Below are 22,955 nucleotides of genomic sequence, written 5' to 3' on the forward strand. Positions count from 1 at the left end.
ACATCACAATCACACTCGCACTCTAAATAAATAAGTTTTCGCTATTATTTACACGGTAACGATTCTCGAAACCTATTTGGTTAGTCGGCCGTAATTACGCCGGATCGGTCGCACGATCGGTCTGAAGATCAGTTTGAGGTCTAGTGGTATGCGTTGTAGGCGAGCTCCTGGGCGAGTTCTTGAGGCTCAGCGTCTCTCCTACGGCGGGTGGCGGCGTACGCAGCGTCCCAGGGGCCGTGAGCAGCGATTTGTGGGTGAGAGTTGTCGGCCGCGATCTGGGTAAACTATAACGTTATTCCCGGAGAGTCGAGAGTTAGTCACAGATGTGCGGTAGAGTGCTTAAGAAAATTCAATGTGCTTAAGAAGTAATGGGAGTTTCTGATCGCATATGATAGTAAAGTTTCAAAGTGCAATAGTAGATGGAATATCTGGGATATTCAATGCGTAAGTTTTTGAAAGATTTGTGCATTAATTTAGAAAAAGTATATAGGATGCTTTAGATGGAAATTGTGCATAGCTTAGAAGTTTTGCAAATATTATTAGGCCAGATGTTTAGACACTTTTGATATTTATCTACTGTTATCAATATTTCTAGCTATAGATCTTGCGTAAAAAGGAGGTAGTCGTAGTCATAATAACCTCTTTTTTCTCTATTATCTCAATCCTTTTATGAACTGAATACTACGTCGTAAAATGATAACTACTTGATGTCATTTTTAGCCGCAGAATTAAAAAAAGGATAAGTATTCAACTCACCTTCTTGCACAGCTGGAAGATAGCCAGAGCGACGGACACCACGAAGGAGAAGAAGGAGAGCTGGAGCGCGTTCCAGGCCTTCAGACCGAGGACACCGATAGCCAAGGGGATGAGGGTCATTGCCTTCAACAGCACGAACACCAGAATAGGGACGATGATCTTCTTCAGCTTGGCCTTACGAGCCTCGCCAACGGAGCGAGCGCCTTCCTTGTTGAACTTGATGTTGAGGCTCAGCTCGTCATTGTCAAGGTTCCTCGGGCTCACGGTCACTTTGGTGTCAGCGATCGGCAGCTGGAAGGTGACGTCATGGGACTGGATGTAGTTCTCGATGCTGTCGAAGAAGTCGCCAGTAGAGCGCCCAGTGACGTCGTTGCCAGCACCGTTCTTCGTTACCTCAACCGCTTCTGAGATCTGTGAAGAATTGTATGAAATGAAGTAGTTTGCGAAAAGGAATCCAAATCCGCTATTTTCGAGAAAGTGTGACTTACTTGGAACGTGTCTTTCTTGAAGATGCTGTCTAACAAGGACATGACCTTGTATTTGATGCAAGCGGTAGGGTCTGATCCTTCCGCGCAGCCAGATCGCATCTCTTCCACCATGCTGTCCATGGGAGTGCCCTTCCAGAAGCCCTTGGATGGTTGGGCCACGGCACTCCCGAATAGAGCAAGGGCTACCAAACACACAACCTTCGCTGACGCCATTTTTTCAATTGGTGTTGACCGAACGACCGTAAGTGAGAATGTGATAGTTTCGACAGGGACCCACCGGTTTTTATACAGCTATTTCAAATTCAGCACGTGCTTTGCAGTTCCGGTACGCATCGTCTTTCATTGTACGCGTCAATCGCGGACTTAGGACCTTTAGTTTGCGCAGGATCGAAGTGTAAGGGAAAGCTATTTGATACGAATCCTCTTCTGGGTATCGGATCTAAAACGGCCTAAGTTCTAACATGCTTGGTAGTTTTACCAACACTTTGGATTCAACTGTTCCGAGCACCTTTTCTGTTGTTTGTGACACCGTACCCTGATTCGTTGGTAATGATCCACTATCGTTGTCCTTTTCGTTGTTATGGTGGAAGTAGGAAGTGGGAGTGAGAGGTGATGTACTTGAAATGGTTAAGGTGTTTGATATGGAGGAGCAGACGCTTCGCACGCGCCGGCTGCATACGTAATATCGTCTAAATTGCTATCATTGAACTTGTAACATAAGAGATAATACAATTGATTGATATTGTTTTTCATAATTGCGTTTTGTTTTATTTTAAAATCTTTTTATTCCATGATGTAATTTAATTTGATTTTATTGATTTACATATTAAGTATTGGGAAATCCACCATATCGTTCTAGATTACAGGTAGATTATGGATATTTCCAGACTAATAATTAGGATTAAAATCTAACCTAGTTTAATCATTACCTTTTATCGGTGATGTGGAAACTCTATCTACGTTTGAGCTTCATGTGCTGATGTTGTTGGCTCCTTTTACTTTCTGTCTGCGTGGTTCAAACTTGATTGAGTATTTCTAAATTACTTTTCAATGACAGCCAAGTTTCTGAAATCAACATCAGATAGGTACCTCATGCTATTTGGATCTAGAAATGGAATTCCGCGAATGTCATTGCTAATTCACTTTATCTACTCTGTGAGCCTCTTTTATGGCAAAGAAAATAATGAAGAGGTAATTGAAATCCCTAGTCATTATTGGACATCCAAGTACACGACCCATTGGCACCAGTATCTTAATTTGTACCAGCGTGGCACCATTTGTCTCCTTATTGGCGAGGAGCCAAGTACTTAATAGGTAAGTACTCTGAGAGGTACTTAGAACTCTTAAGATAAGGCTAAATAGGTTTTATGAATGTTTTATGAGTCGCAAAATCACTTTGTGTTATGCAAAATCGCAACTGAAAACATGGACCTATTTCTGCCTCATAACAGCAGCGCTGCTGTATCCTGGTTTAAAGGGTGTGGTAAGGGAGACATAATTTTCCGAGGCATTCCAGCTTAGTGGTATCTGTTGCCGACCTTAGGTAGGAATATCTGATCCTATCTGGGGTTGATTACAGATGTCCATGGGCGGCCGCAGCTACTTATCATCAGGTGGACTGCATGCTCGTCTGCTACTCCTATACTGTAAAAAAATTGACGTAGCTTGGATTATGTCCCTAGCGAGATTTGTAGTTTGCATCCCCGAAACATTTTTTGGGATTATCATAATCCACAAAACTCTTGAGGGAGGTTCTTTTGGCCGATTATTTCTAAGACCTATTAGTAATATTTATTATACCTATTTTATACACTTCGGTATACTTACCTATTAGTTATCAGTTAATAATTTATTTAAATAATTAAAAGTTTTCTAAGACAATTATAATTTTTGTAAAGTATTATAAATAGTTTCTTAGTACAAAAAACGAACGACGTAAAAGAAACGACGACACTGGTTCAAATCTAAAAACTAATGTACCTTCTTAATCCTCAAGACATGCGAAGCTTTTACTATCACATCGGACGACCGCATCTTAATAAGCATAGGCGAAAACGACAAGGACCCTAATAAAGTTATGTTTGCGTTAAGCAATTTTCTGAAACGAATGAATAACCGATGTCCAGTACTAGTATTAAGTGTGCAAAATAACTTAAACTTAAATGAGAGTAAGCTGAATCACGCAATCAAAATGACTTGTAATTATTATAAAGAAAATTGTTATTTTTTAAATTGTAATCCATTAATATATCACGACTATCTATTGAATATGTGCATAGAATTAAATAGGAATATAGACCAAATAGACTATGACACCACATTTCTCGGATTTATGAAGAAAAAAGACACAAAAAGCAATCTATATTTTTCTAAGATGAGACCAGATTATGTTAAAAGTAAACCTGTTAGTCGCTTTAAACAACAAACTATAATTACTGATTACTTCAAAACACAAAATAAAAAAACAGTGTCAAGGTGTGACAGTAATGTATGTAAAATAGTTCAACCTAAAATTACTGCATATTTTCCCCTTAAAAAACAAAAACCTACTCAAAAATCTCAATCTTATAATAATGATCCGCAATCTCACAATTTAACTAAGAGTAACCCTTCGTGCAGTCAGTTTTTTCGTGAATAATAAAAACACTACTTTTCGAATAATGCACCAAAATATTGCTGGCATAAACAACAAAAAATTTATTCTAGAAATTACTCTAACCGAACTTTTTGAGAACAGAAAAGATCCAGACATAATTTGTGTCACAGAGACATTCATCGAGAAAAGCTGTGAAGCAAATATAAATATACATGGTTATACCTTAGGGTCAGTATTTTGTAGAAATACACAGCAAAAACGGGGTGGTGTATGTATATTGGTAAAAAAAGGCATAGAATACAAAGCAATAAATATTACAGAACAATATGCAACGGATTTAGTATTTGAATGTTGTGGGCTCGAAATCCCGTCCCAAAAATTAATAGTTATATGTTTATATAGAACTCCCAAGTCAAATGTAAACTTGTTCTTTAATATATTGGAAAGACTTCTACATATTTTAATCAACAAAGAAAGAAAGAAAGTTGTATTAGCAGGCGACTTAAATATAAATACTTTAAAAAGTCAAACCGACACAAATAAGTTAATAAATATAGCCCAGAACTTTAATATGACGCTACATATTAAAGATGCCACGAGGAAAAAAACGTGTATAGATCAAATAATAAGTATCATACCAAATGCACTAGGTGAGATATTAAACTTAAATCTATCAGACCATGACACAGCACAAATGCTTTTTATAACAAATCAAAACATAAAAACAAAAAACCAAGAATATTATATACTTAAAAGGGACTATTGTGAGGAGTATACTAAAAAATTCTGTAATTATATTAAAAGCATAAAATTTACAAACGTGTTTGAACAAAAAGATTTAAATGCAGCTTTTAATATGTTTCATGATGAATTTTTAACATTTTACAACTTAACATTCCCAAAAACACGAATTAAGATAAAAAAACATACAGGTAAACTCAAATGGATTACTAAGGGCATAAAAATTAGTTGTAGGACAAAACGTTATTTACAAATGAAGTATTATAAAAATAATACGCTTGAAAGTAAAAATAAATTCTCGGCATATAATAAGATGTTAAAAAAATGCATAAGACTATCTCAAAAGAATTGTAACTACAAAAGTATATTACACTCTAAAAACAAGTGTCGTGCCGCTTGGAAAATAATAAAAAGTGGTGATAATGTGAAACAACGAGATAATCTTATTAATGAGATAAATATTAATGGAGAGGTTATAAAAAATCCGTCAGACATAGCACAAAACTTTAATGACTTCTTCATAGAAGTGACGAACAATAAAAAATGCAATATTGATAATACAAACACACAGTTAGTATCCAACACTATTTTCTTAAGACCATTTGAATCAGCTGAAGTTGAATACTTGATTGGAACTTTAAATAACACAAACTCAGTTGGCTATGATGACGTTACAACAAAAATAGTAAAACAATGCAGCAAACAAATATCTGGTGTATTGACTCATATAATAAACTTATCTATAGAAAATGGATGTTTTCCTGAAGAACTAAAAAAATCTATTGTTAGGCCTATACACAAAAAAAATGATAAAACTAATATGGCCAACTATCGTCCTATAACACTAATTTCAATATTTGCTAAAATCTTAGAAAAAGCTATGCATAAACGCCTTATTGAATTTATAACTAAATTCAAAATCCTAAAAGAAGAGCAGTATGGGTTTCAAAAAGAAAAATCAACAACTTCTGCTTGTTTTGACCTTATTAGCACAATAGTTGACAATGTAGATGACAAAAAGCATACAACTGTTATACTTATTGACATGACCAGCGCATTCGACTTTGTTTGTCATGAAATCCTATTAAAAAAACTAGATAATCTTGGAATTCGAGGGCTAGCACTTAAATGGATAGAGTCATATTTAAAAAATAGAAGACAATCTGTAGAAATTGGATATATAAATAACAAAGATGAATATGTTACATATAAATCAACATATCGGTATAATAAAAGCGGCGTTCCCCAAGGAAGCATACTCGGGCCATTATTATTTTTACTTTATATAAATGATTTACCGGACATTTCTGAAAATAAAATGATATTATATGCTGATGACATTTCTGTAATTGTGACATCGAATAAATTAAATAATAATGACATAAATAATCATTCACATGAATTAAATAAAACACTGACATTAATAAATAATAGAATGGCTGAATAAAAATAATTTACATATTAATCTTAGCAAAACTAAAATAATAAATTTCTCTAAGAATACGCAACCATTAGGACAATTAAATGTTAGATACAATGGAATAAGCATAGAAGAAATAGTTGACGCTACTTTCTTGGGAATACAGATTGACGCACAATGTAATTGGAAGGCACACATAAATAAAATTTCCAAAAAACTAAACCGATTTGTATATGTATTACGTCGTTTATCGCAAACAGTGTCGTTAAGTGCAGCACTTATGGCCTACCACGGTTACGTTTCTTCAGTACTGAACTATGGCTTACTTATATGGGGAAATTCAGTTGACATAAATAAAATTCTAATCATACAAAAAAATGCTTGCGTGCAATTTATGGTCTCCAACCACATGAATCATGCAAATCTTTATTCGAAAAATATAAAATCCTAACAGTACCGAGTATGTATATTTATGAGATAGGCAAATTTGTTAAAAGTAATTTTCACCTATTTAAAACAACTGCTGACATATATAATTCCAAATCAGGGAGACACGCAAATAGACTAGGTTATTACAAAATACCAAAATCAGTTTATTATAAAAGAAATTGTTACGGAATGTGCATTCAAGTGTATAACGCATTGCCAATAGATATTAAAAATATGAATTTTGATAAATTTAAGAAGGACTTAAAGAATTGGCTTATTACGAAACCTTTTTACTCAGTGGATGAATTTTTAGGAAAATAGGTTTATGTAGACTAAGGTAAATTGACATTATGATTAGGACATATGATATGATTGCTGTAATAATATGTAATTTGTAAATTGACATTCATGATTGTAATAATTTGTATATTTTGTATAATTGATTAAAAATTAGCGACTATAAAATTGTAATTTTGCATGCCTTTAAGGTTAAATAAGTGGAAGTCATATTATTTATTACACCTAATTTACTGTACCTTATTTAAGCAAATAAAGATTTATTATTATTATTATGTAAGAAAGAATCTTTTTCTACTCGGGTCTTACACCGGTATTTTAGAGTCCAAGTACGGGCAACAGCCAAGTATCTTGTTACTCTGACGAATTTATTGCAGTACTGGAATTTGTTAATTGCTTACTAACGTTGACATGTTTAAAAATCGCCGAACAATAGAAGCTGTATCTAAGACTGTGGACTTTTGTAGCTCTATGAAGATGGATTTTCGTAAATCTAATTCTCGGATGGATGTATGGAGGTTTTTTGGTATAATTCCAGTAGATGATAGAATTATAGGAACTATTCTAACTACATTCTGGTGCCACATTTCTTTTATTTCGTCTGCCAAGGGTAAGTATTTTTGAATTTTGTCAAAATGTTTTTGTTTTACATTGTCAGTATTCGGGATGGAGATGTCAATGAGATAAGTTGTTTTGGTTAATTTAAGTGTTAATGTAATATCCGGTCTATTGCAATTAATTGTCTTGTCGGTAATAATATCTCGATCCCAATATAACTTTACGGCATTATTTTCTAAAACGTTTTTTGGTGAATATTTGTAGTATGGGACTTTGTCGTTAATGAGTTTATATTTAAGTGCTAGATACTGATGTATTTGCTTTGCAACATTGTTATGTCTATTTATGTAGTCTTTACCAGCTAATACTTTACATCCACCAGTTATGTGATCTATTGTTTCATTTGTTAAATTGCATAATCTACATTTGTCATTTATTATACTACTATCTTTTAATATGTGTTTAGAATAATTTCTAGTTTTAATTATTTGATCCTGAATGGCAATTATAAATCCTTCAGTCTCTGCAAAAATATTTCCTTTCATTAACCAACAATTAGATGCTTCCCTATCGATATGATCTAGTTCAATATTGTGCGGGTGTTTGCCATGTAATGATTTTTTCTTCCAATTTTCTATTTTAACTTCCTGCTTTACTATTTTATTTTCAGGTTTAAATTTTTTATCTTTAAACTGTAGTGGTGTTCCTGATGTGGGTATATCTGTAATTGCTTTATGTAATAAACTATCTTTAGCTTTAGTTAAAAAGTAAGTACGAAGATTTTCTATTTGTTTATAATGTAGGTTTTTAATATCGATAAATCCGCGACCTCCTAGTTTCCTTGTAAGTGTAAATCTTTCAACTGCGGAGTGTATGTGATGAATGTGATGTTTGTATGCTGTGGTTCTGGTGAGTGTGTTAAGCGCTTCTAAATCTGTCTCGGACCACTTGACAATACCAAAAGAATAAGTCAGGATGGGAACGGCATAAGTATTAACAGCTTTAACTTTATTCCTAGCAGATAAGAAAGTTTTAAAAATTTTATTTAATCGTTGTTTGTATAATTCTGTTAATTCCTGTTTAATTTTAGTGTGTTCTATACATGCAGACTGTTGAAAACCTAGATATTTATAGTAATCTTTGTATTCCATTGAACTAATCGTATTGTTAGAGATTGTGAGTTTATGTGGTTCTGTTAACTTATGATGACCTTTTACTATACTATTAATTTTACATTTTTCTATTCCGAAGTTCATTTTTATATCGTTACTAAAAGATTCTGTTAAGTTAAGTAAGTTATTTAGTTGCTGTCTAGTTGATGCATATAATTTTATATCATCCATATATAGGAGATGAGAAAGTTTTATATTTGCTTGTCTATCGATGATATATCCATGTCCTGAATTATTTAATATATTAGATAGTGGATTAATCGCCAAACAGAACCATAGAGGACTCAATGAATCACCCTGAAAAATACCACGGGAAATGTTAATTGGGTCGGATTTAAGAGATTTGTTTTCTATTGTAATGTTAAGAGTTGTTGTCCATTTAGTCATCGCATGTTTAAGAAATCTGATTAAACTATTGTCAATTTTATAAAGTTTTAATACATGAATTAACCAGGAATGAGGTACGCTATCAAAGGCTTTTTGATAATCAATGTAAGCGTAGTATAAATTTCTATGTTTTTGTTTAACTTGTTGGTGAATTTCTGTATCTATTATTAACTGCTCTTTGCATCCCCTCGAACCCTTGCAACATCCTTTTTGTTCTTCTTGAACAATTTTATTAAAAGTTGTATGTGTGTTTATCTTATTAGCTATAATGGAGGTTAATAGTTTGTATAATGTGGGAAGGCATGTAATGGGACGGTATTTGGCAGGATTTGATGTATCAATATCCTTGGGTTTTAAATATGTAACTCCTCGTGTTAAAAAGTCAGGAATGTTACTTGGATCCTGAATGAAACCATTAAAAATGTCAACTATGGTCTTGTGAGTAGCAGTTAAATACTTAAGCCAGTAATTTTGGATTTTATCTGGACCTGGTGCCTTCCAATTAAACATTTTGTTTGTTGCTATTTTAATATCTTCTTTATCTATTATAAATTGTGGCATAGGTTCTATACTTTCTAATTCAGTATCTTCCATCCAAGATATATTCGATGCATGACCTACAGGATTTGACCAAATTTTCTCCCAGTAGTTTTGGATTTCTTTAATATCAGGTGATTGGATAATTTTCTGTTGTGGATTGAAACTACGGTATACTTGTTTTTGATTTGCTTCAAATGTCTTATTCTGCTTATATCTTTGATTAGTTTTTCTGTAACGTCGTAATCTCTTAGCTAGAGCTTGAAGTTTTTGTTTTAATGTATCTAATCTATCTACTACTTCTTGGTCATCAGTTTTTCCAGAATTAATTTTAGATTGTTTTCTTTGTGATAAATTACCTTTTAAGTATTGTGTTTGTTGTCCTATTTCTTTCCTGAATTTTAATATTCTATTTTCCAAACGTCTCTCCCAGGCTGGTTTATATAGTTTTAGTTTGTCATGTTGTTTTTTAATGTTTTCAGATTCTTTTGTTACTTTATTGTTTACTGTTACTGCTGCTATTGCTGCACTGTAGATAACTTCATGTATTTCTTCTAATGTTGTAATATTATTATCAATTAAGTAGTTTTCGATTATATTATTTAAATCACTGATTATTTTCTTAGTTTTGTATGTAATTTGTAACTTAGGTATGGTAGGTCTTAGATAAGGATTAGAATTTTTGTATTTTAGTATATTTTCTGCAAAGGTGTTTTTGAGGGTAGATTCTTCGGTTTCTTCTATTGTTGCTGTTTCTATTCTTGGTTCAGTATTTGTTGTAACTGTGTTAGCTATTATTTCTGTATCTATACTACTAGTTTCTATCTCGGTCAGTAAGTTCGAAACCTGTTCATAGTGTGTTGTTTGTGTGAGTAGTGATGACTGAGGTGTATGACAAGGTAGGTTACTGTTTATTAAATTAATCTGTGCTTCCACGTCTTTCTTAATATTATCTCTATCGACTACAGAGATTCTATTGTTTCGGTGAATAACCCTAATTTGATCAGATAGTCGTTGTTCCGAAATAAAATGTAATTCTGGGTAGTGTTCAATGAATTTCTCTCGTAATTGTGTTCTGTAACCGGTAACATTGGTTTCTAAATCGGTAACAATATAATAGCAACGGAGTAGTTGATGATTTACTTCATTTGTCCACTTCATCCGTTGTCTATCTCGACCTGCTAGAGTGGTTGTAGGTCTCATGTCCTGCAAAACACTTCTAGTAGGATTAGTCTGTCTTGATGTAGGTCTATTTTCTATATGTCGCTGTGGTTCTTGTGCTTTTGATCTCGATTTTGACTTAGTGTTAGTGTTTGTGAGGGTACGTTCGTTCCTTGATGTTGGTTGACTAACATCTGACATTGGTGATGTTGTACTCGATCGCGATTTTTCATACGAACGTGGTGTAGAGGCTGGAGATTCAAAAAGGCTCTCTACTGATGTTGTCGGTGTAGAAGAACGAGTCTGGCAGTCAGTTATATTATCTTCTTGATTAAGGCATGTAGATGCCCGTCTATCTAACTCTTCATTTCCAGAATTTTGTATATTCTGGGTGTGTTGGACTCTAGAGAGCGAACGTAAATTATACCTATAATTATTATTTGTATTTTGGTTTTGCATCTTCATAATCGGCCCATAATAGGGCCATGTGTTCAGCTAGGGAATTAATGTCCACACCAGCAGAGCCCCGCTTGCTGGGGTAAGGCTAATTACTCTCCGAGGTCGCCTGGTATCGGAGAGGGACCGTTCGGAGTTGAGCATCCCCTCAACTACGCATCCATCGGCACGGTACCTGCAGACGTGGGGATTGGGGTCGGGCTATCTGCCGGCCGCCAACAACAATTGCTGTTGGCCGCGCCGCCCAGGGTGCACCGGTCCGTTTAAACGGACACACGTGGAGGTTGCCCGACAAGCACCCCTTATTATTATTATTATTATTATTATTATTACTTACTATTTGTTTTAAAAGTAAATCAAATTAAAATTCGATTGAAGCACAACGGAAATAGCTGTTACTGGCGGCTGGCCTGACTGTTACGTTAGCCCTTAGGGAATCCTGCTGTTAATTTCCTCATACACACAGTCACTGTCATTACCAGCGGTGTGAAGTTTTCCCTTGATGTCTATTGAGGGAAGTTATCATCTATCTTTGAAGTCTTTTATGTACTTAATTAGGTTTAAATAATCTTTATTTCGCATAAGACATACGTGGTCACTTAAAATGCGAAAACTTAAAATATATAAAAAAGCTGTGTCCGGGAGTCGTAAGTATTATATAACACCGGTCTACAGAATTTTTGAGCATGGGTTATACATACGTTATTTTTATTCCTTTTATACCTAGAAATAAGAAAAAGAACAAAAAACAGTTCTGAATTTACTTTTATGTGTACAAATTGGAAAATTCAAATTAATGAAAATATAGGGTCTTCTAACAAGGACTTCCGAACTTTGAAAGTTGATAACGGTCATCTTACTGAAGCAACATCTGTCAAATTAGTTTTAATTTATTCAGTTTGTTTTGCCAAATTACCATGGATGATATATATAGCATTCAACAACACGAACAAATAATAAAATTATTGTATCAAAAAGCTATTCTGTTCGGGCAACGCGTGCTACAATCGTCCGCTACCGCGTGGTCGCCATGATCGTCCTACCGAGAGGACTATTCGCAATCTGGTGGATAAATTGAAGTCTACTGGGTCATTAAATGATTGACTAACATCCGTATATCAACGAAACGGAAGATTTGCCGAAAACATCGCCGCTGTCCGTGCGTGTGCACTAGAATCTGAGACAGTCGATTTCCCGTCGCCCATAAGAACTCTGCCTTTTGCAGACCATAACCATAAAAGTCGTGCGGACATTTGAACGATGTTATATTCTACACATAATGGCAGCAATAGGTCCTTTAAACGATTAAAAAATTTCGATAATGTATCACACACAATTTGTTTTATATAATTTTAAAGATAGGAAACGCTCAATGAAAGACCCTATACATGAAAAATGGACACAGTTAATTTATGAAAAGATACACAAACATTAATTAATGATACATTCTCATAATAGAAATTTAAAATAGAATGCAAGTATTTATTAATGAACATTAAACAGTCGTTGGTAGATCCGGATAATATGTTTTCTTTGATTTTTTATCTTTGAGTGGATTCACAATACAAAAATAACAATCTATGCGATGATTCATCATCAACCCATTACTGTCCCACTGCTGGGCACGGGTCTCCTCTCAGAATGAGAAGGATTAGGCCATAGTCCACCGCGCTGGCCAAGTGCGTATTGGTAGACTTCACATACCTTTGAGAATTCTTTTTATAAATCTCTCAGGTATGCAGGTTTCCTCACGATGTTTTCCTTCACCGTTTAAGCAAGTGATAATTAATTTCTAATACGCACATAATTTTGAAAAATCAGAGGTGCGTGCCTGGGATTTGAACCTCGGACCCCTCGATCGAGAGGCCGAGTTTCTTAACCACTAGGCTATCACTGCCCATGCGATGCGATGATTACTGAGTACCTATCCTCCAAATTCTTGGCACTGCAAACTTCATTGCTCTTTTTTCACCTCGGTACCAACCTACAATAAAACGTACCGTATTATAACTATATAAAGTAATTATAAAATAGTTATAAAGATAAAAAAAATGAATATAAACTCACCGTCCAGAATATTTCTGCAAGTCTTACCTGACACAATATGTGAGGCCCATTTTTTACCTTGATTTTTAACAGGTATACAGTATACAGATGGAAGTAAGTTGGTATGCCTTGGAAATCTTCAAATTTGTACATAAATCGTCCTATTTCTCTCTTACTTTCATAAATTCGCCGCAAATATAATAAAATGAGTCGGCGTCTCGTTTACAACTTCTCGAAGTCATTTTGTACAGACTGATACAACGAAAAAAAAAAATGAACTACGTTATTCCACTGAAATAAGCTATCACTTACTTTCGCACACAAGGAGCGATGCAAGAAACATTACACTCCGCCCCCTTGCCACTCTTTTGTCAACGTTAGTGCGCCAAGACCGACTTTATTGGACTCGAAAATAAAAAAATGTTAAATTGCTCTAATTTCTATAAAAGCAAATATTATCGATTTGTAATTTCATTTTTTTATATATATTTGCTTATATAATCAGAAAATATTAAGTAAAACTCATGCACAAAAAAAAATAAAAAAATTGTTGACCTATGTAATGTACCTAGTAGCATTGTGTTTGTGTGTGTGTGCGTGTTTGTTTGTGTGTATTGTATGTGCACGTAATCTAACGTTATGGTGTATGTTATTAGTTATAAATCGTATAATTTCCTTCTACATTACAGGGACATACATACATTGTTTAATTATACGTATCATTGAATTCGTTAAAGTAAAATGTGGTAGAAGAACTTGTGATTCGACTATCGCCAAATCATTTCTAGCTAACGTCAGTGTTTTATAATATTTTTGTTTTGTTTTTATAATATAAGAGTAGCAGACGAGCATGCAGTCCACCTGATGGTAAGTGGCTACTGCCACCCATGGACATCTGTAATAAACCCCAGATAGGATTAGATATTCCTACCTGAGGTCGGCCACAGATGCGCCGCTACTCCTGAGGACTAAGCTGGAATGCCTCGGAAAAGTCTTTCTCCCTTACCACACCCTTCAAACCGGAACACAGCAGCACCTAACACTGCAGTTATTAGGTAGAAATAGGTGTGTTATGCACTTATGTGTTCTGGTGTGAAGGGTGTGTTTAGCTACTTATTCGCAATTTTCGAACTTAGTCCAGTCAGGGGCAACATCACATTTGTGGGCAACTTTAGTTACAAGACTACTTAGGTCTTTAATCTTATCCGGGGTTGATAGCAAATGTTCATGGCGGCAGTTACCAGTTACCATCAGTTGAACTGCAAGTTTATTTGCAACTCAAGTTTATTCGAAGGTGGTTGAGGTAGAACCCACTGAGGTTCGACTCCGACGGTACCACCACCACACCTATTTCTGCCTCATAACAGCAGTGTTAAACGCTGCTGTGTTCTGGTTTGAAGGTGGTAAGGGAGACATACTTGTCCGAGGCGTTCCAGCTCAGTCCTCAGGAGTAGCGGCGCATCTGTGGCCGACCTCAGGTACGAATATCTAATGCTATCTGGGGTTGATTACAGATCCATGGGCGGCAATAGCCACTTACCATCTAGTGAACTGAACGCTTGTCTGTTACTCCTATATTAAAATAATAAAGTTAGGTAGGTATACATAGGTCATGAAGGTTGAAAAGGCAATGTAAATGTAAATCTCGCATAAGTGACACAAATTCGGTATCGTGCTATCGGGCCTATTATTTATTACTGATCCGCCGTCGGGGAGCAGCTTCGCATACTAATGGGATGACCATTTCTGGCCGCATAGTTCCGCCACTGGTGAAAGTGATGACTATTTACAATTCTTTCCTTTAATTATATTAATGAGCTCCTTGGAGCCTCTGGGCTTTTTGTAATATAGGAATAGCAGACGAACGTCAAGTCCTACTCATGGTAAGTGGCTTGACGCAGATGGACATCTGCAATCAACAGATATGATTAGGTTTCTACCTGAGGTCAGCCACAGATGCGCGGCTACCCCTGAGGACTAAGCTGGAATGCCTCGGAGATAGATCAGCTCGTTTGTATCAACCCAGTTTTGTCCCACATTGGCCTCTCTCTTACCATGTGTGATGAAGATTTAGGTGTGGACTGGTAGACTCCACACATCCTTGAGATCTTTTAAAGATTGTTCTATGATGTAGATTTCTTCACTATGTTTTTCTTCACCGTTTATTCGTTATTATTATCGTTATGTTTAAATTATATTTTTTGTATGTATTGTATATAGATTTTTAGTTTGTAAATATATAGATATATTATAAATAATTATGTTACTTAATTAATAATTACAATAATTATATTATGAGAACAAAAAAATATTTAAGGAACTATAGGAAGCAAATTTAATAGATGATTGTCATAATTATGTACATAGATTAGGTTTCGTCATAACTACCGTACTAGCCAAATCAAATATTGGTATAAACTTAATATGCGACCGTGAATCGGTGTTCTCATGGAGCAATACTTCAGCTCATTAAATATCATCACTGTTCCATCGTTAACACAGTTCAATGCAAACTGCATTCAGGCCCACGCCAACACAAACTAATCATAAATTCATTGCCACGCCTAGGAAACGCTGACGAACCAAAACTAAGGAGCGAAACCCACACTCATATGGTGAGGCCGTTACCATTCAACATTCGATATGAATCGACCATTTAGTCCTTTGATCGTCACCACGCAGAGTGGAAGTTATGTGCAGTGTCGAGAAAATTAGTTCAGTGACCCATACTTTAGATTCCATACCCTTTTAGAACGTTCCCCATAAGGCAACATGTCTAAGTTAACTGTCACAAATTTTAGCAAGAGGATCGGAAGTCCGTACAAGAATAAGGAGAAAGATACACCACAAGACGAAAAGAAGCCCATAGTCCACGAAGAAGTTCTCCAGAAGACGCACCAGGAAAAACAAAAGGAAAAAAATAAGGAATTGCAACAAAAAGCTACGAAGAAAACAGCTGAATACCAATCTAACAAACCAAGTTCAGGTACGTTCACTGAAGTAGTAACTCACGGTGCTTTTACGTCAAAAAGAGCGGAGAAAGAAAGTACTCCACCAATAAAACATGAAAGTCCAACACCGCCTAAGGGAACCAATGGATCCAGCAGTTCGAAATCGCTTCTCGGATTCCCATCTTCAGCTAATGATCTAGCGCTTGATGCTAAATCAGATCTTGAATCAGACAAGAATATATCTCCAGAAGTGAAAGAAAAAGTCATAGAGAAATTATTTAAGCTTGTGTCAATGGTGCAGCATGTTTACGAATCAAAAGTCAGAGTCATGACTGAATTTGAGAAGTTTAAAGATACACACCTTAAGAGTGAAGTTAGAAGAGAAAAGGAGCATTCAGAGCAGTTGTACAAATTGAATATGAATTTCCAAAATGAAGTCATCCAAGCTATACAGCAACTGAAGAACGAATTGGATTTATCCCGGAATATGACAAGTAATTTGGAAGAACCGAGTAATTCAATGAATATTAAAAGTAGTTCCGTGGATTTTAATATTTCTAGCGATGGTCAATGTGCAATAGATGATATAAATGAAAGTGGAATAATGATAGAAAATGAACAAAGTTCTGATGTAAAGTCTGAAGAAACTTGCGAATGAATTGAATAATGAAATAAACAAATGTTTAGCATTTTGTGATTAAACGAATGAAGTCATTGTGGTTTTATTTAAATAATAGTAAATACCAGAGCTCAGAAGCAATTATGTCAAGGTTACGATTGGCACCTGCGTTTTATATTGTAGGAGTGTGTGGGATGCAAATAAATGTTAAACTCAATGTAGGTTCTCTAACAACGTTATTTAGCTTTTCATATTATTAAAAAGATAATCAGATGATAGTTGAGTGCCTTTTCCCTTTATGTTTGATGGCTAATGAGATTTAATATGTTCTCGATCAACATTTTGGAAAATTTTGTAGTTATGACCATATTTAGGCTATTGGACTTACATCATCAATATTTAATTTACTCATACCATACCATAATTATGAGCAATGTATATCAGCGATAAAATTATGTAAATAATGCTCAAAAATGAAGTCGTTATAAAGTAATAGTTTTTACATAAATAAAATTAAATAAGATCATATTAGATTATTTGAGTAAAGTTTGGTTGTTTTAAAATACTTAATTCTGAGAGGACACCCGTGCCCAGTAGTGGCACAGCTACAGATTAAAAATAGAAATTAATATTAACTTCAACAATATACTTTAGTTGAATACATGGAATATCTAAGAAACACGCCTGCACGATTACGCATTTAATTATGTTTAGAGGTTTTATAATTAATAGATGAAAATTAATCAGGCGCCAGTAAAACCACTAGAATAAAGCGTTTTTCTTTGTTGTTTCCATTATTTTTTGTTGTTGGGTCACGCTTAATATACGTCGTGATTTAAAATAAGAATTGCTCTTTCACGAGGATATCTTAAGCGGTCGACACACATTCACACGCGATGAATGGTTTTGAATACCTCATTAAGTTCGTTGTACAGCGTGTGTAGTGGCCTTATGATATAACTGTGGAAAAACCGGCCGTCTATACTTGCTTATGATGTACAGAATATCAAGTTTTACACAGTTTATAAATAGTTATCGCTACATAATCACGTCTTCTATGTGAAAACCATTTTGTAAGGTTATCAAGTTCAATATTCTTGGGACTTTTGTTTGTACTGACGCTGCTGTTCATAATAATTGCAAATATCTGTAATAAGTAATTTTCGCCGCTTTTGGTAAGAAGTAACATTATTTGTTTTCACTCTTCTATCTTAAGTAAAGTTTACTTCATTTGAAATGACTTTCACAATTAAAGCTCAGCTTGGAAAATAAATCGACTACTTAAGCCAGAAGTCATTCTAGTTAGTGAAGAGTGCCTGACATAATTATATTTGCCATATCCCAATCAGTATATACAACTATGAAGATGTTTTTATTTTCCTATACAACTACAAGTGTAGGCCCATTTTCTTTTAATAATAACATGTATTCTTTTGTTTAAGTATTTTATAAGGTACAACATTTAAAGCAGACAACGCTTAGATGACCTTCTAGTGTGTTATGCCTAAAAATCTTAATTTTCAATTGAATATCTTTTCAGATATGACTCCACAATGTTCGTTAATTTATATAATACTAATTGCATCCATGATATCTGCAGAGCCAACTTGTAAACCCAGTAAAAATAATCCGAGGAATGTAATATGCTCTCCTGGGAATGATGATTACATCTTAGAAAAGGGTTTGGTATCGGATAATAACAACACTGTAAGAATATCTTTACGGAGATGCAGGATAACTGAAGTTAATTATAAGTCTTTCCAAGGGCTCCCGTTGCTAAAATATATTGACCTATCAAATAATAAACTGAGAAAATTGAAATCTGGGACCTTATACGAACCGGAACAACTGACTCATTTGAATTTGTCTTATAATTCTATAACGGAATTTCCACTTGGCATATTTGATACTGATACCAAGTTACAACTTCTTGATCTGAAAGGTAACAAGATTGAGAACATAAATCCAAGAATACTCGAACCGTTACCAAAATTGAAACATCTGGACTTATCTAGTAATGAAATTTTGGGAAGTACTCTGAATCCTTACATTTTTGACAGCAGTCCACAAATTGAATTCATGGATTTCTCCAGAAACGACATGAGAGACGCAGATGACGATTTATTACGCGCATTGCAAGCGATAGAATTCCTAAATTTGGATCGGTGTATGTTAACAGAAGTACCTGCTTTTGCAACTAAACCCAATCTTAAGACTATGAAGGCACTCTTTTTATCTGTCAATCAAATATCTGAGATCAATAATCCTACTACTTTCGCTAATATGGACGGTCTCGAAATCCTTAACCTCGGCTGGAACGTGTTGAAAAGTCTCCATGAAGATGTTTTTAAGCCTATAAGAAATTTGAAAATTATAGTCTTAAGAAATAACAAATTAACAGCTATCCCAGACACACTATTCAAGGGTATGACGTCACTAAGTAATATAGATTTGGCAAATAATTTAATAACTTTCGTTCCAGTAAATGCATTTAGAGGCACGGCTGTAAAAAATCTGAACTTGGCGAGTAACCAGTTTACTTATTTGACGGATAACTTTTGTTTGGAGTTAAAAAATTCAGGGGTCCGATTGCAGAAGTTCTACTTCAATGATAACCCGTGGCAATGTAAGTGTCTTCGGGATATCTTAACAGAAGTTGAAAAATATGACATACAGTACAATAGTGCGAAGTATGACGGAGCCCATGCTGTGTGTGTGTATGAAGACAAATATTGTCATAGACACGAAAGTTTTAACCAGATATATGTGGATTTGTACGACAAACTGATTACAAAAAGTTAACTAGTACTTGGCTATAATATTTGCATGTAGTTTTAATGATATGTAATCTTAAAAAAAATTCAAAGGTATGTGAAGTCTACCAATACGCACTTGGCCAGCACGGTGGACTATGGCCTAATCCTTCTCCTTCTGAGAGGAGACCCGTGCCCAGCAGTGGGACAGTAATGGGTTGATGATGATGATTAATTCTACGTAATGTTGAATGTTATTGCAAGTAAAATGTTATTAATAATGAGGGAGGTACTTATATTACATTCTTAGTCTTATTTCTAGATGTATTCTTGTTTCTTAAACGATTTTATGATTATATTTGATCTCTCTACGTTGTTTCATTTATTTAATATATTTACTGAACGTAAAAAAATATGTATGTGTCTGTCATACATTGTACAATTACCTAAAGAAAATCTCGTAAAATACCATACGTAGTATGTTAGGTACTGTCCTTGTAGTCTCGGGACTAGAATAGGGCTACGGTATCCCCTGCCTGTCGTATGAGGCGACTAAAAGGGGGCTTCTGGGGTTGCGGACGGCAAGAGTGGGAGCTCGAACCGTCCAGCAAGTAACCCCGGGAAGGACGACGGTGTGTGTGGCCGCACACCGTTGTAAACACTAGGTGTGTGGGAGGAGCGTAAACTGCTCCCCCAGGGAAGAGCCCGAATGGGGCATCGCGCTCGGAGGACTCCGGTTGTGTTCCATCGGAGATGCCGGAGTTCTCCACCAAGCGCCGAGGACGGCCACCGGGGGGGTTTTAGTGCGGTAAAAATCCCACATAACCCGGCGTCGCTCCCACGTCGTCGGGTACCTTTTGAAGGTTTCTCCCTCGTAAACAAAAAAAAAAGTATGTTAGGTACAGATAAACATTCGTCATTGAACTGACTTTATGCATAATTATGCGATTACGATTACGCATTTAATTATGTTTAGAGGTTTTATAATTAATAGTTGAAAATTAATCAGGCGCCGATAACACCACAAGAATAAGGTGGTGTTTCTTTGTTGTTTCATATATTTTTGTTGTTGGGTCACGCTTAATATACGTCGTGATTTAAAATAAGAATTGCTCTTTCACGAGGATATCTTAAGCGGTCGACACACATTCACACGCGATGACTGGTTTTGAATACCTCATTCAGTTCGTTGTACAGCGTGTGTAGTGGCCTTATGATATAACTGTGGAAAAACCGGCCGTCTATACTTGCTTATGATGTACAGAATCAACTTTTATACAGTTTATAAATAGTTATCGTTACATAATCACGTCTTCTATGTGAAAACCATTTTGTAAGGTTATCAAGTTCAATATTCTTAGGACTTTTGTTTATACTGACTGCAGCTCATAATAATTGCAAATATTTGTAATAAGTGATTTTCGCTGCCTTTGGTAAGAAGTAACAATATATGTTTTCACTCTTCTATCTTAAGTAAAGTTTACTTCATTTGAAATGACTTTCACAATTATAGCTCAGGTTGGAAAATAAATCGACTACTTAAGCCAGAAGTCATTCTAGTTAGTGAAGAGTGCCTGACATAATTATATTTGCCATATCCCAATCAGTACCTATATAAAACTATGAAAATGTTTTTATTTTCCTATACAACTACAAGTGTAGGCCCATTTTATTTTAATAATAACATGTATTCTTTTGTTTAAGTATTTTATAAGGTACAACATTTAAAGCAGACAACGCTTAGATGATCTAGTGTGTTATGCCTAAAAATCTTAATTTTCAATTAAATATCTTTTCAGATATGACTCCACGATGTTTGTTAATTTATATAATACTAATTGCATCCATGATATCTGCAGAGCCAACTTGTAAACCCAGTAAAAATAATCCGAGGAATATAATATGCACTCCTGGGAATGATGATTACATCTTAGAAAAGGGTTTGGTATCGGATAATAACAACACTGTAAGAATATCTTTACGGAGATGCAGGATAACTGATGTTAATTATAAGTCTTTCCAAGGGCTCCCGTTGCTAAAATATATTGACTTATCAAATAATAAACTGAGGAAATTGAAATCTGGGACCTTATACGAACCGGAACAACTGACTCATTTGAATTTGTCTTATAATTCTATAACGGAATTTCCACTTGGCATATTTGATACTGATACCAAGTTACAACTTCTTGATCTGAAAGGTAACAAGATTGAGAACATAAATCCAAGAATACTCGAACCGTTACCAAAATTGAAACATCTGGACTTATCGAGTAATGAAATTTTGGGAAGTACTCTGAATCCTTACATTTTTGACAGCAGTCCACAAATTGAATTCATGGATTTCTCCAGAAACGACATGAGAGACGCAGATGAAGATTTCTTACGCGCATTGCAAGCGATAGAATTCCTAAATTTGGATCGGTGTATGTTAACAGAAGTACCTGCTTTTGCAACTAAACCCAATCTTAAGACTATGAAGGCACTCTTTTTATCTGTCAATCAAATATCCGAGATCAATAATCCTACTACTTTCGCTAATATGGACGGTCTCGAAATCCTTAACCTCGGCTGGAACGTGTTGACAAGTCTCCATCAAGATGTTTTTAAGCCCATGAGAAATTTGAAAATTATAGTCTTAAGAAACAACAAATTAATAACTATCCCAGACACACTATTCAAGGGTATGACGGCACTAAGTAATATAGATTTGGCAAATAATTTAATAACTTTGGTTCCACTGAATGCTTTTCGAGGCACAACTGTGAAAAATCTGAACTTAGCGAGTAACCAGTTTACATATTTGACGGATAACTTTTGTTTGGAGTTAAAAAATTCAGGGGTCCGTTTGCAAAAGTTCTACTTCAATGATAACCCGTGGCAATGTAAGTGCCTTCGGGATATCTTGACAGAAGTTGAAAAATATGGCATTCAGTACAATAGTGCGAAGTATGACGGAGCCCATGCCGTGTGTGTGTATGAAGACAAATATTGTCATAGACACGAAAGTTTTAACCAGATATATGTGGATTTGTACGACAAACTGATTACAAAAAGTTAACTAGTACTTGGCTATAATATTTGCATGTAGTTATAATGATATGTAATCTTTAAAAAAATTCAAAGGTATGTGAAGTCTACCAATTCGCAATTGGCCAGCGCGGTAGACCATCAGGCCATAGCCTAATCCTTCTCATTCTGAGAGGTGACCCGCGCCCAGCAGTGGGACAGTAATGGGTTGATGATGATGATGATGATGATTAATTCTACGTAATGTTGAATGTTATTGCAAGTAAAATGTTATTAATAATGAGGGAGGTACTTATATTACAGTCTTAGTCTTATTTCTAGATGTATTATTGTTTCTTAAACGATTTTATGATTATATTTGATCTTTCTACGTTGTTTCATTTATTTAATATATTTACTTAATGTAAAAAAAAAATATGTATGTGTCTGTCATACATTGTACAATTACCTAAAGAAAATCTCGTAAAATACCATACATAGTATGTCAGGTACTGTCCTTGTAGTCTCGGGACTAGAATAGGGCTACGGTATCCCCTGCCTGTCGTATGAGGCGACTAA

The 22,955-nt window shown here is 35.0% G+C and overlaps 3 protein-coding genes across 5 annotated transcripts; 2 read left to right on the top strand and 1 right to left on the bottom strand.

Annotated features, from left to right (window-relative positions):
* Positions 1-1,457, bottom strand: Osi19 (DUF1676 domain-containing protein Osi19). 2 transcript variants are annotated; one of them, XM_073076637.1, is made up of 3 exons: positions 1,245-1,457; positions 757-1,167; positions 1-275 (listed from the first exon to the last, which is right to left on the bottom strand). In XM_073076637.1, exons 1-3 carry the CDS (start codon positions 1,455-1,457, stop codon positions 141-143), a joined length of 759 nt encoding a protein of 252 aa, XP_072932738.1. In that variant the 3' UTR covers positions 1-140. The 2 variants fall into 2 exon arrangements, with proteins under 2 accessions (XP_072932738.1, XP_072932728.1); XM_073076627.1 differs by having other exon boundaries at positions 1-284.
* Positions 1,458-15,570: 14,113 nt separating this feature from the next.
* LOC140744923 (uncharacterized) lies at positions 15,571-16,710 on the top strand. Its single transcript, XM_073076649.1, has one exon. It carries the CDS (start codon positions 15,817-15,819, stop codon positions 16,651-16,653), a length of 837 nt encoding a protein of 278 aa, XP_072932750.1. The 5' UTR covers positions 15,571-15,816; the 3' UTR covers positions 16,654-16,710.
* Positions 16,711-17,562: 852 nt separating this feature from the next.
* LOC140746288 (uncharacterized) lies at positions 17,563-22,697 on the top strand. 2 transcript variants are annotated; one of them, XM_073078381.1, is made up of 2 exons: positions 17,563-17,789; positions 18,155-19,738. In XM_073078381.1, the coding sequence occupies exon 2, from the start codon at positions 18,157-18,159 to the stop codon at positions 19,414-19,416; it is 1,260 nt and encodes a 419-aa protein (XP_072934482.1). In that variant the 5' UTR covers positions 17,563-17,789; positions 18,155-18,156; the 3' UTR covers positions 19,417-19,738. The 2 variants fall into 2 exon arrangements, with proteins under 2 accessions (XP_072934482.1, XP_072934491.1); XM_073078390.1 differs by lacking the exon at positions 18,155-19,738 and adding an exon at positions 21,167-22,697 and having other exon boundaries at positions 17,565-17,789.
* Positions 22,698-22,955: the final 258 nt, after the last annotated feature.

This window comes from Epargyreus clarus, unplaced genomic scaffold (assembly GCF_041222505.1).
Source record: "Epargyreus clarus isolate Ecla_fem2 unplaced genomic scaffold, WU_Ecla_fem_2.2 ptg000002l, whole genome shotgun sequence".
Classification (NCBI taxonomy): Eukaryota; Metazoa; Arthropoda; class Insecta; order Lepidoptera; family Hesperiidae; genus Epargyreus; species Epargyreus clarus.